Source organism: Chelonoidis abingdonii, chromosome 15, assembly GCF_003597395.2.
Source record: "Chelonoidis abingdonii isolate Lonesome George chromosome 15, CheloAbing_2.0, whole genome shotgun sequence".
NCBI classification, from domain to species: Eukaryota; Metazoa; Chordata; order Testudines; family Testudinidae; genus Chelonoidis; species Chelonoidis abingdonii.
Window position 1 is genome coordinate 728,119 of NC_133783.1, and position 17,010 is coordinate 745,128.

At 43.2% G+C, this 17,010-nt stretch overlaps 1 protein-coding gene across 1 annotated transcript in view; it reads right to left on the reverse strand.

Annotated features, from left to right (window-relative positions):
- CHUK (component of inhibitor of nuclear factor kappa B kinase complex) overlaps positions 1-17,010 on the reverse strand; it is a 92,615-nt gene that overhangs the window by 34,505 nt on the left and 41,100 nt on the right. The window contains exons 15-17 of the mRNA XM_032796455.2: positions 12,297-12,406; positions 8,670-8,719; positions 65-161 (exon numbers count right to left, since the gene is read on the reverse strand). Coding sequence (XP_032652346.1) covers positions 65-161; positions 8,670-8,719; positions 12,297-12,406 — 257 coding nt within the window. The remainder of the gene's footprint in view (positions 1-64; positions 162-8,669; positions 8,720-12,296; positions 12,407-17,010) is intronic.

Consider the following 17,010-nt stretch of genomic DNA (forward strand, 5'->3'; position numbering starts at 1 on the left):
CCCAGAATGACCGAAGCTACATCTTGTCTCTGTTTTCCTCCAGAAAGGAAAGCTTTTCTCATACCTAAGGTGTCCAAAGAGCTCCTTGAGAACTCGATCCTGGCTCTGAACAGTCTGCACAATAATCTTCACCATGTCAGTGCTGTCACTGTAGGCGTGATCTGGAAAGGACACCAATTGTCTGGTTAGCATAGTGCGCCTCAACAAACATTTCAGACACAAACCCACAAGTCAAAGAAGGAGTTCTCCTAACAAACTCTGCCAAAGAAAAAGAGACTTACATAAAAACACAGGAACAGCCATACGGATCAGACCGAAGGTCCATCTAGCCCAGTATCCTGTCTTCCGACAGTGGCCAATACCAGCTGCCCGGGAATTAACAGGTGATCATCAGTGATTCATCCCATCACCCATTCCCAGCTTCTGGCAAACAGGCTAGACACACCATCCCTGCCCTCTCTGGCTGATAGCCATTGATGGACCTTTCATCCATGAACGTATCTAGTTCTTTTTTGAACCCTGTTATAATCATGGCCTTCACAACATTCTCTGGCAATGAGTTCCACAGGTTGACTATGTGTTGTGTGAAAAAATACTTCTTTTTGTTCGTTTTAAACCTGCAGCCTATTCATTTCATTTGGTGACCCCTAGTTCTTGTATTATGAGAAGGAATAAATAACCATTATTTACTTTCTCCACACTAGTCATGATTTTATAGACCTCTCTCATATCCCTCCTTAGTCGTCTCTTTTCCAAGCTGAAAAGCCCCAGTCTTATTAATCTCGCCTCATATGGAAGCCGTTCCATACCCCTAATAATTTTTATTGCCTTTTTGTGAACCTTTTCCAATTCCAATACATCTTTTTTGAGATGGGGTGACCACATCTGCACACAGTATTCAAGATGGGGGCATATCATGGATTTATATAGAGGCAATATGATATTTTCTGTCTTATGATCTATCCCTTTAATGATTCCCAACATCATTTGCTTTTTTGACTGCTGCTACACATGCAGTGGATGTTTTCAGAGAACTATCCACAATGACTGCAAGATCTCTTGAGTGGCAACAGCTAATTTAGACTCCATTTTATATGTATAGTTGGGATTATGTTTTCCAATGTGCATTACTTTACATTTATAAACACTGAATTTTATCTGCTATTTTGTTGCCATCACCTAGTTTTGAGAGATCCTTTTGTAGCTCTTCACAGTCTGCTTGGGATTTAACTATCTTAAGTAGTTTTGTATCTGCAAATTCTGCCCTTTTCCCAGATCATTTATGACCCAATTAAAAAAGAAGGGGTTAAGTCTACTAAATCAAAAATCCTTCTCCAGTGCACGCAGTTATACTACACATCAATCATGAGCCAGTCAGACCACAGGGGAGCTGACACTCATCACCCATCTCTCCACACATTACACAATTCCAGGCACTCTGCCCGAGCACTAATTTCCATAATGACTTCGGCTATTTACCCATCATACAACTATGCAAAAATCCCGCCTCTGACTGCCCTTATAGTACCCTAGTCATAATATTCAGGACCATCTGAATTTCTGCCACCCTCCCCACCATCACGCCAGCCAGTGTAATTTAAGCTTGGGGAAGGAGGAGCAGAGGGCATGATTAAGAACATTAGATGCAATGGCAAGGTAGGGAAGATGCCAGAAGGTGACCATGTTTATTGTGGGCATGAGGATGAAGAATTGCAAGGACATTGGGCATAGAAGGCCACGTCTACACTACGGGATAATATCGAATTAGCTAAAATCGGTTTTATAAAACTGATATTATAAATTCGATTTCATGCGGCCACACTAGGCACAGTAATTCGGCATTGTGCGTCCATGGTCCGAGGCTAACGTCGATTTCTGAAGCGTTGCATTGTGGGTAGCTCTTCCGTAGCTATCCCATAGTTCCCGCAGTCTCCCCCGCCCCTTGGAATTCTGGGTTGAATCATTATTGTTCACGGGTGTTTGGTAAATGTCGCGTCATTCCTGTCCTCAGGGAAAATTCAGGCTGACCAATCCTTTCGCGCGTTTTTTTCCTGGATTGCCGGCAGACGCAAGCATGGCAAACCATGAGAGCCGTATCAGCTTTTTGTTTTCCAGCACCCGATATTGTACTGGATCGCCGGGACAGAGAGGCGAACTCCGCGTACACAGCAGCATTCAATTGCTTTTGCATCGATAGCAGAGGATGGGTACCAGTCGTTCTGTACGTCTACTGCCGAGAAACTGCAATGAAATGATTGTAATCTCTCCTCCTCTGTACTGTCTGCTGCTATCAATGAGTGCCCCTGGCTGAAATCGGGAGGGCGCAACGCAAAAGCCAAAATTGGGATGACTCCCTCGTAGTCGATGCCTCCCTTATTGGTTCTAAACAGTAGTCCTGCCTAGAATAAGCGGCAAGTGTATTAGCAGCGACCAGTGTATAGAACCTGCTCCGTGTCAGTATCACAGGGGGTGCCCCTGCACATCCCACCCTTTGCTTGCCGCTTCCTCCCAAACCTCCTGGCTACCGTTGGTTGAAGTCTCCGGCCCAGTTGTGTCATAAGATAATAAAGAATGCCAAGGAATAGAAACACTATTAGTGAAATAAATTCGAGGGGAGGCAGCTCCCGGCGCAATGAGTAGTCCAGGCAGGACATTAAGCGGTGGGGAGAGGAGCACAGCATGCTGTGCCTATGACAGTCAGCAGTACAGAATCTTTTCTTTAACAGGAAAAGGGATGGGGGCTGAAGCCTCCAGGTGCTATGATGAAGCTAAGTATTACGTTCTGTCCTATCTACTGGAGTAACCCAGGAATGATGTGCCCTGTGCATTCATACATTGGTTAGTATTATGAGGCCGCGTTACTAGGCTTACTGCACTGTCTACCACCAGGAGGGTGGAGAAGGAGAGGAGCGGATACTGCTCTTCATCGCAGCATAGCGGTCGACCATCAGCTATTCAGTACGAGATAGCTGTGGTGACATTGAGAAGAAGCAAGAAATGATTTCTTCCCTTTTCTTTACGTGGGGGGGGGGGGGGACTGAGGAGCTATCCCTGAACACGCCAGACACGTGGGTACTCTACACGCACGATATTCGAATTAGCTAACCGATATTACAAAGATCAATAAAATCGGTTGGCGTCCACAGTGGGACCTGAAATCGATTGTTTCGTCCATGTCAAAGCTACCATCGATTCAGGAGCGGTGCACTTGGATACTGTCGCTACCCCATATTCCCACTTCCGTTTGATGAGCACAGTGCGATGGGCAGAAAACATTCCCGGGTGGTGCTGGTAAAGCCCTCCCTTTGTGAAGGACAGAAACCTTGGCGCCTTTTTCCGGAGTGCATTAGACAAACGCATAGCACGAGCAATCTTTCCCTTTGTTCACTGGTGGGGGGAATAGGGAACTGAGACTGTCCTGAACACGCCAAACATGGTTGAAACCTACAGACATTGGGAGCTCAGCAAGAAGCATAAATTTTCAGACTGCTGTGGACGTGGATAGCTGATCTCACGTACTCCTCCCTCGCTAGCGCCATCTGATCGCTTGGCTTCCCGTTACCGTTGTCACGGCAGCGCTGTGGTATCCTGGAGTTTTTATTCAAACGCTTTGCGCATTTCTGTTTCTGAACGAGCTGGGTACAACAGATGTGTCTCATCCAAGCGATCAGAGCCTAGTTCCCCGTACGGTCTATCTGGAGCTCTGTTTTCGATTTCAGCTGCATCGCAGCCGTTGCTGATCAGAGCTCCCGTCGGGCAAGCAGGAAATGTAATCAAAAGTTCCTGGGTTCCTGTTACCTGCCGCTGCAGTCGATACAGATGCGTCCAGAGCGATCAGTGCTGCACTCTGGGATGCCGCTGCAGTGCCAATATATGCGATTTCCGTCACACGAAACCCTAATCCGAGTTACGTATTCGAAGTAGCGACCCTCGCGTTTGGGATGATTCCGAAATCGATAAGGAACGTTTAACTCGATAATGACGACGCATGTGAGGATACAGCGTTAAATCGGTATAATCGGCCATTAAACCGATTAAGTCGCAGTGTAGACCTGGCTCGTGTTGTGAAGCTCAGACACTGGGAGCTCAGCCAAGAACGGCAAACTTTCAGAGAGACTGTGTGGACTGTGGATAGCTGGAGTCCTCATACCCCCTCCATCCCATGACGTGCCATTTGAGCTCTGGCTTCCCGTTACGCTGTCACACAGGCGCTGGTTATCTGGAGATTTGCTTTAAACGGCTTTGCTTTTCGAACGGAGCTCTGAAGAACAGATTCCTTCGCCCATACAGCGATCACATCCAGTTTCCGTCAGTCCATGCTGGAGCGTCTTTTGTATTTGAACTGCATCCACCGGCGATCAAGCCCACGCTGGCAAACAGAATGTAATTGCAAAAGTGCGCGGGGTGTTCGTGTTACCCTGCTCATGGTAGTCCGGAAAATTCAGATGCCTGTCCAGAGCGGTGCAGTGGTCAGCTGTACGCGGTACGGCCCGGAGCCATATAAATGTCAATTTCTGTCCACACTGTAACCGTCAATCCGATATGGTATAATCATCGAATTTAGCGCTACTCCTCTCGTCGGGGAGGAGTACAGAAATCGATTTAAAGAGCCCTTTATATCGATATAAAGGGCGTTGTAGTGTGGACGGGTACAGCGTTAAATCGATTTAACGCTCTTTAAATTGATTTAAACGCATAGTATAGACCAGGCCGAAGAATACTCATAAGAGTGCATGAATCAAAAGGCAGAGGGAGCATTTCAGTATAGCACTAACTTGAGACTCATCAATGCAGTAATAATGGAAACCTAGGACTAACATGACTTCGACTTCCTTTTTGAGAGTTTGTTTAGCCCAGGATACAATTATTAAGTAAACAGGAAACACTTGATAAATGTTTGCAAACCCCCAAAATAATAAATGTAACAAACTAGTGAATGAAGTGTGTAAATGTGCACAAGTTGTGATAATCCCCACAGCACTCCCATTCCAGGCCTCCACCACAGCACTCCCTAAAATCCATCTAATTTTCGAGCTAGAGGTGTAACTTCCAACTCAGAGGCATACCTGCGCTAGCTCTCATTTAGCTAGAGAGCTAAAAATAGAGGCATAGCTGTAAGTGGCGGTGGGGCAGCTAGCCATCTGAGTACATGCCTGTCTAAGCCACAGGTATATACACAGGTGCCTAGCCCCTCCCATCACTTATGGAGTCATGGCTACACTTATTTTTTTGCATGCTAACTTGATCAAAGCTGGTGCAGACATATATTTGACTAGGTCATGGAAGTGGAATCAGACAAAGGACTGGCTACCACAAAGAGACTAATGGATTTAAGGCCTATGAGCTATTTTTCTAGACCTTTGAGAAAAAGCTAAAAAAATCACTGAACCAGAGCAATGCTAAGAAGGACTTGACTGTTTATCCATCTGTTCCATCTCCTACTAGAGTGTGAGCTTCTCGGGGGGCAAAAGCTGCCTTTGTTTTTTCTATTATTCCAGTGATCAGCACAATGGGGCCCTCATTCCTGACTGGGAACTCTAGGGTACTACTGCAGTAGGACCACCTCCATCAGATAGGACCCTGTTAAAAAAGCTGATTTCTTGGTGTGGTTTTAGGACAGCAGTGTACATCATGGTGATCTTGCTCAACATTTCCATACACATGGGTTAAAAAGACCTCAGGGAAGCTCTGGGAGGATGGTTGATCAGTTTCCATGAACTGAAGCATATTTAGGGTAACTGGAGGGACAGGGTGTGGCTCAACTGCTTTTTGGTCATTTTGTTTGTTCCATATCTGACTTTTGCTTTCTGCATCAAGTCCTGGTTCAACAAAGCCTGGAGCCCCATCAGCCTCAGGCCATGGTGTTTCTCAGGGTTACCTAACCAGACCGAGGTGTGGCTTTTGCCTACTCCCCTGACATTGTCCTAGTGGCTCTTGGCACAGGGAGAGGGAGAAACTTCATCCGCCAGCTCCAGCCCAACCTTCTAACCAGGGCCAGGACTACCCTTCTCAGGGATGAGATGTGACTCCAGCAGGAGGCTCACAGTAACTACTACCCTCATCACCAGTTCACAAAAAGAGCATTTGTTCTTCCTCTCTGTCTGTAACACTCAGGGCCATTCTTGTAGATAGTTATCAAAGCCATGTTAAGTAGACTAGAATATCTAACCTTTCTGCCTGTATGGTTCGAGAATCAAAGAGTAAGTGCTAAATGTGTCTGTTTGCCTGCATCCCAGTAGAAATCTAACAATGTGATCTAATTAGCATGTAATTGCTAAATACTGCTCCTATCTTATAATGCTTCATTACTGTATTCTATTGATTCAGAGATCAAAAGGGGATATCATCATTTAGATGGGACTGGTGGTGTAATAATATTGTCCTCATCTCTTCTCAAAGCTTGTAATTCCACATAGTAAACCACCTATGAACTATCTATGAATGGCTGTTACTAGAAGTATTGTCTGTGAAAGGACCCACTGAATAGAGATCACGAACTGTCAGCGCACTTTCATGAAAGTCCATGGGATAGAGTTACCTGTCAGTGTCCTGCCTACTTCAACTATAAAGGAAACTTTGGGCCCGATCTTTTTCATCTCAGGTCTGCTTAAACTTTAACAGGGAAGATCTAAGCCTTAAGACTGAGGTCTCCAGGTCTACCCTGAAATTCTCATGGAAGAACTTGAACAGACTCTATACCTAGACTATCTATTGGACTGTAACCTTTTATACCAATTCCAGAAAGACTTTTGCCAATCAGCAGCCTCACCATCTCAACTACAAAGCTGACCTAAGAACTTTACACACATTTGTACGTCTATTGAGCTCTTAACCATATTTCTCTCTTCTTTCTTTTTCCTTTTATTAATAGAACTTAGAGTTAGTTAACAAGGATTGGTTGTAAGCATGCATTTGAGTAAGATCTAAATATTCATTGACCTGGTGGGCAATGCATCTGATCCTTTGGGATTGGTAGAATTTTAAGTATGGTTAGAGACCTATTAAATTCACAGCTGTGAAAAATGGTATTGCCACCCTTACTTATGTGCTGCCTTCTCAGCTGAATGGCTGGAGAGCAGGAGCTGTTGGCCAGGTGCCTAACTCTGAAAGCAGCACAGTCACCAGCAGTAGCACAGAAGTAAGGGTGGCAACACTATGACCCACCCCGACAATAGCCTTGCGATCCCCTTTGGGGTCTGGACCCCAGTTTGAGAAATGGTGAGTCTCAAGGGCTTCACATGTTTATATTTTGCCATTTCTAAATACAAAATTCATGTTTTGTTACAACATTGTGAAACTTAAGATGTAAATATCTGAAACCATAACGTTCAAGATTTTTTAAATAATATGACCATGAAATTTACAAAAATGGACTGTGAAATTGGGAGGGCCCTAAATATGGTGAATAAGGGTTTCAGTAACCCCTCACTATTTTAGACTTGGATGTCTAGATGGGAGCCAAAGGCTGGAATGCCTAACAGGGGCTGTATTTGGCTTCTTGTAAACCAGCACGGTATTTCAGAAGCTATTTTGTTACTGGCTGGGTGAATCTAAGGGCAGGTCTTCACTACTCGCCAGATCAGCGGGTAGGGATCAATTTATTGCGTCTTTTCTACATGCAGCTGAATCAATCCCCAAACACACTCCCCATCGACTCTGGGACTCCAGCTTGCAAGAGGCAGAAGCGGAGTCGATGGGGGAGCAGCAGCGGTTGACTTGCCGCCACCCTCACAGCCAGGCAAGTCGACCTAAGATACATCGACTTCAGCTACACTAATTGTGTAGCTGAAGTTGCATATCTTAGACCAGGGCTTATTACAGAATAAACCACCAGTTTGAGAGATTGTCTGCCCTATTTCTTGCAGTCGCTCTGAGTGAGGCACTCTCAGTGTGGCCCATCAAGACACCATGGTCACGTTAGAGCATCTGTTCTTCCTCTCTCCCCTCATATCTCTGTGTCGTCTTGGCGACAGTGACATGACAAACTGACAGCTCTGTAAGTAACACAGAAGATTTTGACAGCATCATCCCACACTAAGATAAGAGCTAAGCAACAAGGCTGAGTTGGTGACCTGTATGATTTTCTGAACAACTTAGTAACTGACTGAGAAGGGTTAACAGCATGCACAGCCCTGGAGCAATTAAGCCTTAGACCACAAGACCAGAATCCTAACACTGTTTACACTATAGCTGATGCTATGTAACACCAGACTGATTTATACATCATGACACCTACCTCCTCTACCCCAGACCCACCTGGTCAGGGCCAGGCCAGAGTGAAGGGGTGTGGCAGTTCTGACACTATATAAAAGAAGGTGTAATGAACAGGATCACTAAACGAGTTACATTTTACAGGCCACTTAATTTTTCAGTAGTGAAACTAATATACGATGTTATTTACACAACTTAGAGACGTTGCCGACATTTCCTCCACTCACCACCTATGTCTTTGGACAAGCACACCATCAAACCACTCCCCTCAGCTCCCTCCAAGATCTTGAGGTCTTCCGCACCCCATCACTCTAAGTGTATCTCCACCCCTCCCTGCCCAGCATTCCCTCTGTCGTGCTGCAATGATAATGTAAAAAAATCTGATCTTATTGTTGAAAGCAAAGATTACTTGCAGGGTTTGAGTTTTATGTAGGTTATAGAATAAACCTGTTCCATACCTGGAGGTCTTGGTTTTAATTGCTTGTATAGTTCTATGGCTTTTTGTTCACTGCAAAAAGAAGAAATCACTTCATACATGTATTCACACACACAGAGGAACTGATCATCTAATATTCAAGAGCAAAAAGACTTCATATTCAAGTCTTTATTAAGATAGAGACAATTTTTAAATGTTACTAATAGATACCTTGCCCCTTCAACATTAGGAATCCATGTCAATTCATTCCATGATAGAAATCCACATTTCCTAAAAAGCTGTCCCCTTTTCTTCATGATTCTGTATTTACCTTGCGGTTATTCAGACTAAATGGCATTGATTCTATGCTTTCTTCAATTATTTTGAAGATATTATTTATTATTTCTATAAAATCTACCAGGATTTTTTTCCCATATAACATTTAAACATTGAAGGTTTGATTTTAGTAACTTTGTTAGCTTTTCTTCTGTATAACTGCCTGACAAATTCCCCATTTGCACTCATGTTTCCTTGCTTGCCCTCAGTTCCATGGTGAACGTTTGGGAAGAGTATGAGAAAGAGATCACCAAAAAGGTACATTTCTTTCTCCCTTTAAAGTAAGTTTTCCTACTGTGTATAGTTCCAATAACTTACAAGCAGCTACATGTGGAAGCTTCCAACTCCGTGACAAATCCTCACTTTCCTATTTCAAAAAGTTCAGCATAATCTTTCACAGCAGATTAATTTCTCCCATCACCCAGACCATTCATAAACCTGGAACCTCCCATTCCCTGGCCAGCTTGCCCACCTACCCTAACTCACCCCCAGAGGAGTTTCAAAGGAATCACAATTCCAGTCAAATGTCCTGTGCTTTGTCCCAGTAATAATATATTTGTAGAGCACTCTCCTACACAAAAATGCTGGGGTTGCTGAGCAACCATAACAGAATTTTCTTGTTAACTACCAGAATATACCCCAACCTCAACAAAATTAGACAGGGTGGGTAAACAAACAGTAAGAAAAAAACAGAACAGCAGGGGTAATTTAAAAACACCTCTGGAAAAAAAACACAAGTTTTTGGTACTTTTTGAATGGGGAGATAAAATGGACAGAGTTCAGGAAGGAGAGGAGGTCCACACTGTGGGGACCACCACAGCCAAGGCTCAACCACAGGCCTACTTCAGGCCTGATGGTAGAACCTCTAGACACTAGGTGGTGTGGGGGAGCCAGTCCCATTCAGAGCTTTATAAATCAGTTAAGATAACTGACTGAATCTGCCACTTAATAGGCAGCTAATGTAAAGAACACAATGCAGGCTGAATATGCTCACAACAGCTCAGACTCGCAAGCTGTCATGTGACTGAATCCAAATGAGCTGCAAGTGGTGCATCAGCCTTGGTGGTAGCCCCACAAGAGGGAATTACAACAGCTGATTTCTCAAGATCACAAGGGCTTACGCAGCCATTGCCAGTTTGTCCTGAGTTAAATGAGGACAAAACCTATGCAAATGTGCATAGCTGAAAACCACATGTCCAAACCACATCCAACACATGAATAGAGAAATGACACCATGATAATGCACCTGAGCTCTCAGAGCACTGGAAATAGCTAAGAGATCGCCTTCCTCTTGGCACCCCCAACCAGACAGCAGACCACTACACTGCACCTGTAATGCAGGGGGAGGAGAGCTTATTAGTATTCAGCTCCCTCAGTTAAGTTTTAGATGCCGTGCAAACAGGTCTGAAGATCCAGCAGTCTCTCTTGTGCCCTAATCCCGGTCAGGTGCTTGTTGGTGTGCAGTGGTAATTGAAAAATACACACACAGAGGAGAGAAAATCTGAGACAAGGTTGGAGAGAAAATCCCCACCCCATCATACCCCCGTTTGCTTCTCACCCCTGCCAGCCGCCAACTGCCAAGAGACCAGGCACCCAGCCTGCTCCTTACTCCCTATAAACCCCAACCTCTGAGGGGCCAAGCACTCAACCTGCTCCTCGCTCCCCTCCTCCCTCACTCACCAAAGGACCAGGCACCCCGTTTGCTCCTCACCCCCCAACAAGGAAGGATATAGTAGAACCTGATATGCAGTCCCCCTGCAACTGAAGAAGTAACCTGGTTTGGTATGTTTTCAGACACTTGTGAGCCAAGAATGGCTGTTCCTATGGAAGTGCTGTGACATCATGGTGATGGGTGCTAATATGAAACACTCAGATAAAAAGGACTGTACTTCAGAGCAGCATTTGCCACCTTTGGTACAGGATCACATGCTGTCACTTCCAGTTGGACTGGATGGCACACAGTAACTGTGAGAACAGTCCTGTAGATCTAGGTCTCTCACTGCGGCAAGTCCTGTTTCACAGTTACCAGCGGGAAAAGCATTTGTATTACGGGAGTGCCCAGAGGCTCAAGCCAACACTGAGGCCCCTTTGTGCTAGGTATAGACAATCCCTACCCCGAAGACCTCACAATGTCAATAGGCACAGTGTAGGAGGAAGGAAAGATTATTATCCTCATTTAACAGATGTGGAAGCCTGAAATTTAGCAGATCGGTGACTTGCTCAAAGTCATACAGGGAATCTGACACAGCTGGGGGAAAAATGAGATCTCCTGTGCCTCTGTCCAGTGCCTTAGCCACAAGATCATCCTCTCTTCTCATTTCCTGGCTCTAAACATTCACTTACTCAGGAAGGGAAGGGACGTTTCAGCACATTTTTTTCCTTATCTGTCTCTAAGAGGCTTCCTCCACCCACTCTGAACCGCAATTCCAAGCCAGCAATTTCAAGATATAAGTTGCTCATCAACATATCAGGCAGCAGGTTGAAGCCTTGATCAGGCCTGTGGCACTGCTGGCGACTGCACATCAAGCTAGTTGGACCCACTACCATTATCGGTGAGTATCCAGCACCCCTCATCCTGTCCCCGTTGCCTGCTTTCACTCCAAAGCAAATATACTGAAATGTGTGCACTTACTCTGAATTGACAGCAGTATAGCTTAGAGCAGATATGTCCCCAGAATGCCCAGGATGGACAGTGTGTAGGGAATCATTCAGGGATGCACAGTGAATAAAGCAGAGATCAGTAAGACACCTACCTCAGTTAGCACACATTCACTGAGCACTGTATAGAACAGAGTTTCTTTAGAAATAACAGATTCAGTAACTACAGGCTATATGGTTATACATATGCACAAAGGGACAAAGTTAAGATTGCATGTGCAAACTTTACTTCGGCACTTCCTAACTTGACTGCTTCACTTTGCAACCCCAATGTTCTTTTAAAGTAGGCTGTAAATGGAATATAAGTAACATTTTCAAGGTTTTGTTTTTTTTTTAAATATTATTATTGCTCCAAAAGCACATCTGGAACACTTAATGATGTTTGAGAAAATATTGTCATTTTCATACAACAATGGCTCAATGAAGTTTATTTTCCTCTTTGGGCTGAAAACAAAGCAAGAAAAACCTTAGCTCTCTCAAGCATGCAGTTTTGGTATATAATTCTAAAGCACTGAAGGAAACACACACTCAGCCCCCCCACCCCACTTACTTTCACCTCTTCAAAATGGAGAATTTTAAAAAAATTATTTTATATATATATATATATATAAAAAAAAAAAACTGTTACAATGTAAAATTATTTCAACAAGTATGACAGAATAGCTCTTTTCCTTACAGACTCTCCATGACATCTCCCTGGCGCCTTGCATATGGACTCCTCTGCAGTTCCACAATCTCTGTGTGCAGAGCCATAATCTGTTCGTCTAGGTATCCAATATCTCCAGCCTAATGAGAAAAAAATAAAACTTGCCATAGATCTCAAGTTTTTACTGGAAAGTGATAGTCCATGTACTAAGCAATTTCAGGAGCAGAAATACATAAAAATTAACAAAAAGATTCTCCAAGTTACTTTGTTCAATAGACAAGTGAACCTGAGTGGAATTAACAACATTCTGAACGTGCGAGTCTTGCTGTCATAGAGGGACAATAATCATTCATTAGGATCAACTAGTTGCTGCTATAGTTCTACAGAAATCAGACCAATTTTCACACAACATACAATACCCTCAACAACCTTGGATAGACACAGACAATACGAACAAACAGCAAACATATCTTCTTATAACAAAGGATTCCTCTAGAGTCAGCATTGTTGGGTTAACCACAGACACAAGACCACAGAATCTGCAGATAGTCTCAATTTTGGTGCTGAAACTGCTCCTTTATGTAAGCTGTGGAACTGTATTACAGTCCAAGTTGAGATGCTTCCAGAACTTGAAAACTTTAAAAGCTATAAATAGATAAACTATGTACCTGAATAGGAAAACACCACTGTAGTGATTCCTCTGTTAAGAGAAGACAAACTTGTGGTAACTCCAAATGGTCTGTTCTCACACATAGAAGGAATCTACTAGTCTGGAGTCACAACTGATACTGTTACTCCCCAAGTGGGGGGTATGGAAGAGACCAGGATGAGATGAGGAAGCCCACAGCAGGGAGAATAGCAGACTGAAGGACTCAGACCAAACACAGCACTGGAAGAAGGTGTTGTACCTCCTTGCATCTGATCAATGTACACTTTGATTGCCAGAGATCTGCAATTCTTCTCATAAGAGGTTCTATTTCTTTCTACCCAGGTTGTAGAATCAAACTGAGTTGACCATGCTCTGAGACTTGTAGATGTTCAGATTTTTTTCCTAATGCTTTTAAGATAGCTGAACTGAGTCATCAGGAGATGGTACATTTTGAATCTTTTAAGTCTTTGATTTTGCCAGCAAGGATATGAATTAGGTATCTGAATTCCAGATGGACTGTGCCCTAATCAAATGGAATTGGATTGTTCTGCTGACATCCAGGTGATTGCATCTGTTTCCTTGGAAATGTATGACGTTAAGGCCATAAGAAAGGAAATGTGTCCCCTGACAGAGATGATACAGAGCAACTATACTAGTTCAAGAAACCTGAAAGTAGCCCCAGGAAGTACTCTGGGTGAAAAACCCTGAGGACAAAATAAAAATGTCACTTATCCTTCTAAGAGAAATAAGTGGAGTTTGACAAGACAACCTTAACTTCTTAATTCTTAAGAAAAAGAATCCAGGTGGAGGCAGCACTTGGATCAAAGCACTGCTCCATCTTCAGGGTGTTCAATGCAGGAACATGTAACAGAGTGCTGAGACTAAGCCCTGTTAGTCAAGCCACCCAATATGACCCAAAGACAAGTTCTGTTAGATGCTGACTTGGCATTAAAGCTATCCTGAGAGTGCACTGATTAGAAGACTTCCATTATAGCTATAGACAGAGAAGATAATATCCACCAATTACTCTGGGAGATGGACCTCGAGGTCCAAGTCATCAAACTAAATCTGCCAGGACCCAGACACTGGACATAGCAATAGCATACTTAAGCTGGTGGGGGGAAAAAACACCAAGGAAACACATCGGAATCCTCCTTGAATGAGGAGAACCAGACGAAACACTAGATGTAGCATTTTCTAATCATTCTGGACACTTGAACAAAGAACGGTCAACTGGGGAAGCTGTAGTAAAGAGCATAATTTAGGCAGTGTGCTGGCAGTAGCAACAAGTACACATTTCCTGTGTCATGCAAGCACAACGATCAAGAGGGAATCCTCCGCATCTCATGGACATCCAGAAAAATCAGAGGAAGGACCTTAAACCACCCTACCCAGAGGAACAGGATTATGGATGACATATCCTGAAGCCTTTAAACTGAGCCTTTCCTAACTGGCCCCTAATAGGAAAAAAAAAAAAAAAAAAAAAAGGTTGAGCAATTTGTGGAAAGGGACGGGACTCTGTATAACATCCCACTTCCACAAGACACACTTTATTTAAAAAAAATAAAATACAAAGTGTTCCGCAACACTAACATAGGAATCACCTCCACCATCTGAATGCACTATGTAAAAGCTGCTTCAATATATTTATCTGATTGGCCCACAACTACTTCTAGAACACATGAAGTGATGCGTCATTGTTTTGGAGAAAAAAAAAAAAACAGTAGAATTCCAAGGCAAAAACAACATTGTGGTGGAGTAAAGGTTTCATAGATGTTAAGGCTAGACGGGACCATTAGATCATCCAGTCTGAGCTCCTGCACAGCACAGACCTGAAAACAGACCGGTAATTCCTGCATTAAACCCACATCTCGTAGTTGAGCTGGAGCTTATCTTCTAGAAAGAGACATCCAATCTTGATTTAAAAACGTAATATCTTTAAATTTAAAGTGGAGGAACTGGATAAACTCCAACCCAGAATACTAGAGCAACTGGGACATGACATTACAAATTCAGCAGCAAGGATGTTTAATAAATCTAGTAAATTGATGGCAGTACCATATAGACTGGAGAATATCAAAAGTAGTTTAAGAAAAGGAAAAAAGGTTCCAGGCACCTACAGACCTGTTAGTCTGATTTCAATAGCAGGCAAGACTTGGGGAAAACTTTAACGAAAGGATTAAAGACATGGAGGTAAATGGAAAACAGGACAAAATGTAACATGGGTTTACAAAAGGTAGATCACGCCAGACTAACCAGATATCTTTCTTGGGTAAGATAAATGATCGTCTAGACCAGGAAAAAACAGTCAATCAAATCTACCTGGATTTCAGGTAAAGCATTTGATACAGTTCCCCATGGGAAATTAGTGGAATTCAAGAATATGAATTGGCTAAAAGGGATATGACAATGGGTTGTGCCTGGAGGGAAGTTATTAGTGGAGTCTCCCAACTATCAGTCTTGGGATAGTTCTTATGTAATATTTTAATCAGTAATTTAGGGACAAAAAGTAGGAATGTACTGATGACACAAAGTTGGGAGGCATCAACATAGCGGAGGAATGAAATATTATCCAGTAACAACTGAATAATCTAGAGGATTGGAGTAATAGAAATGGGATGAAATTAATAGTACAGTGTGCAAGGTCATGTACTTAGGGGCTAAAAACAAGAATTTCTGCTATAAACTGGGAGCTCATAGTTGGAAATGACAGAGGAGAAAGACCTGGGTGTACTGATCATTACAGGATGACTATAAGCCACAAATGTACCAAGGCCACAAAAAAGATAAAGATGATCCTAGGACGTATAAAGGTGATGTATTTCCAGCAGAGATAGGGAAGTATTAATACCATTATACAAGGAATCTGGAATATTGTACACATTTCTGGTCACCCATGTTCAAGAAAGATGAATTAAAACTGCAAGAGGTAGAGTGTAAGGCTGCGAGGATGATCAGGGGAATGGAGAGACTCTCTTATGAGAGGAGACAAAGAGCTTGGCTTTCTTAGTCTAGCAAAATGAAGGCTGGGAAGGGATCTGATTGCTCTCTATAAACACATGAGGGGAGTAAACACCAGGGAGGGAGAAGAGCTATTTAAGCTAAAGGACTATGTTAGCACAAGAGCAAAAGGCGATAAACTGGCCATAAGTAAATTTAGGCTCAACTGATGAATGGTTCCAGACTGACCTGAATGGACTGTGCTTTAACCTTTATTTCTCTTTGCTAATCTAAGGACTTCTAACACGGCGTTCCAATTGACTAATAAATCCTACATTGTAGGTAGTTGTAGCCATGTCGGTCCCAGGAAATTAGAGAGTGCATTAGTCCCTGAAGAGTGTACAAGTCTCTACCAGGAGTCTCTCTCAGTTCAGCTTGCTGACCAGAGTTCATGGTGTGAAGCAGGAATGCTGGAGCCTCCAATCAAAGATGCAGTGAGTCTGCATTGTCTTCCCTGAAGGAAGAATGAGACCCCTTGAGGGTCTGGCATATTAAGGGGGTTCCTCCAAGAGACTGTTCATAAGCTAAGGATGTAGCACCAAACCTGTGCATCCGTGACACTTACCAAGGGTTGTGGTGGATTTGCCATCTCCAGAACTTTTAAAATCAAGATTAGATATTTTACTAGAAGAGATGCTCTAGCTCAAACAGGAGTTAATTCAGGGAAGTCCTGTGCCCTGTGTTACACAGGAGGTCAGACTAGATGATCACAGTGGTCCCTTCTGGCCTTCGAAGCTACAAACTGCATCATAAGAAATGCTTCCATAATGAGAAGTGAGCTTTAGAAAGAGGATGTCAAAATGGATTGTTTAGGTATTTCAATTACTCTGATGTCAAGACAAGTTTAAAATAAAGTGGTAAGATGTTAAGTGATTGGTTCCCTGTCAAGCTTGGTAAACCAAAAATATCTGTGTGGGGGATGGGAGTGGGAACAGCTACAAAATCTCATTTACTCCCAAATCACCTCACTCTAGAAATGAATAATAGTTTTCCATGATCTTGTGTTTCTAATATGGACTCTAAGAAGACAATGGAAAGAGTACAATGGAGAAATAAATTGTTACATTTGAACAACATGGTGACAGTTGGATTGTT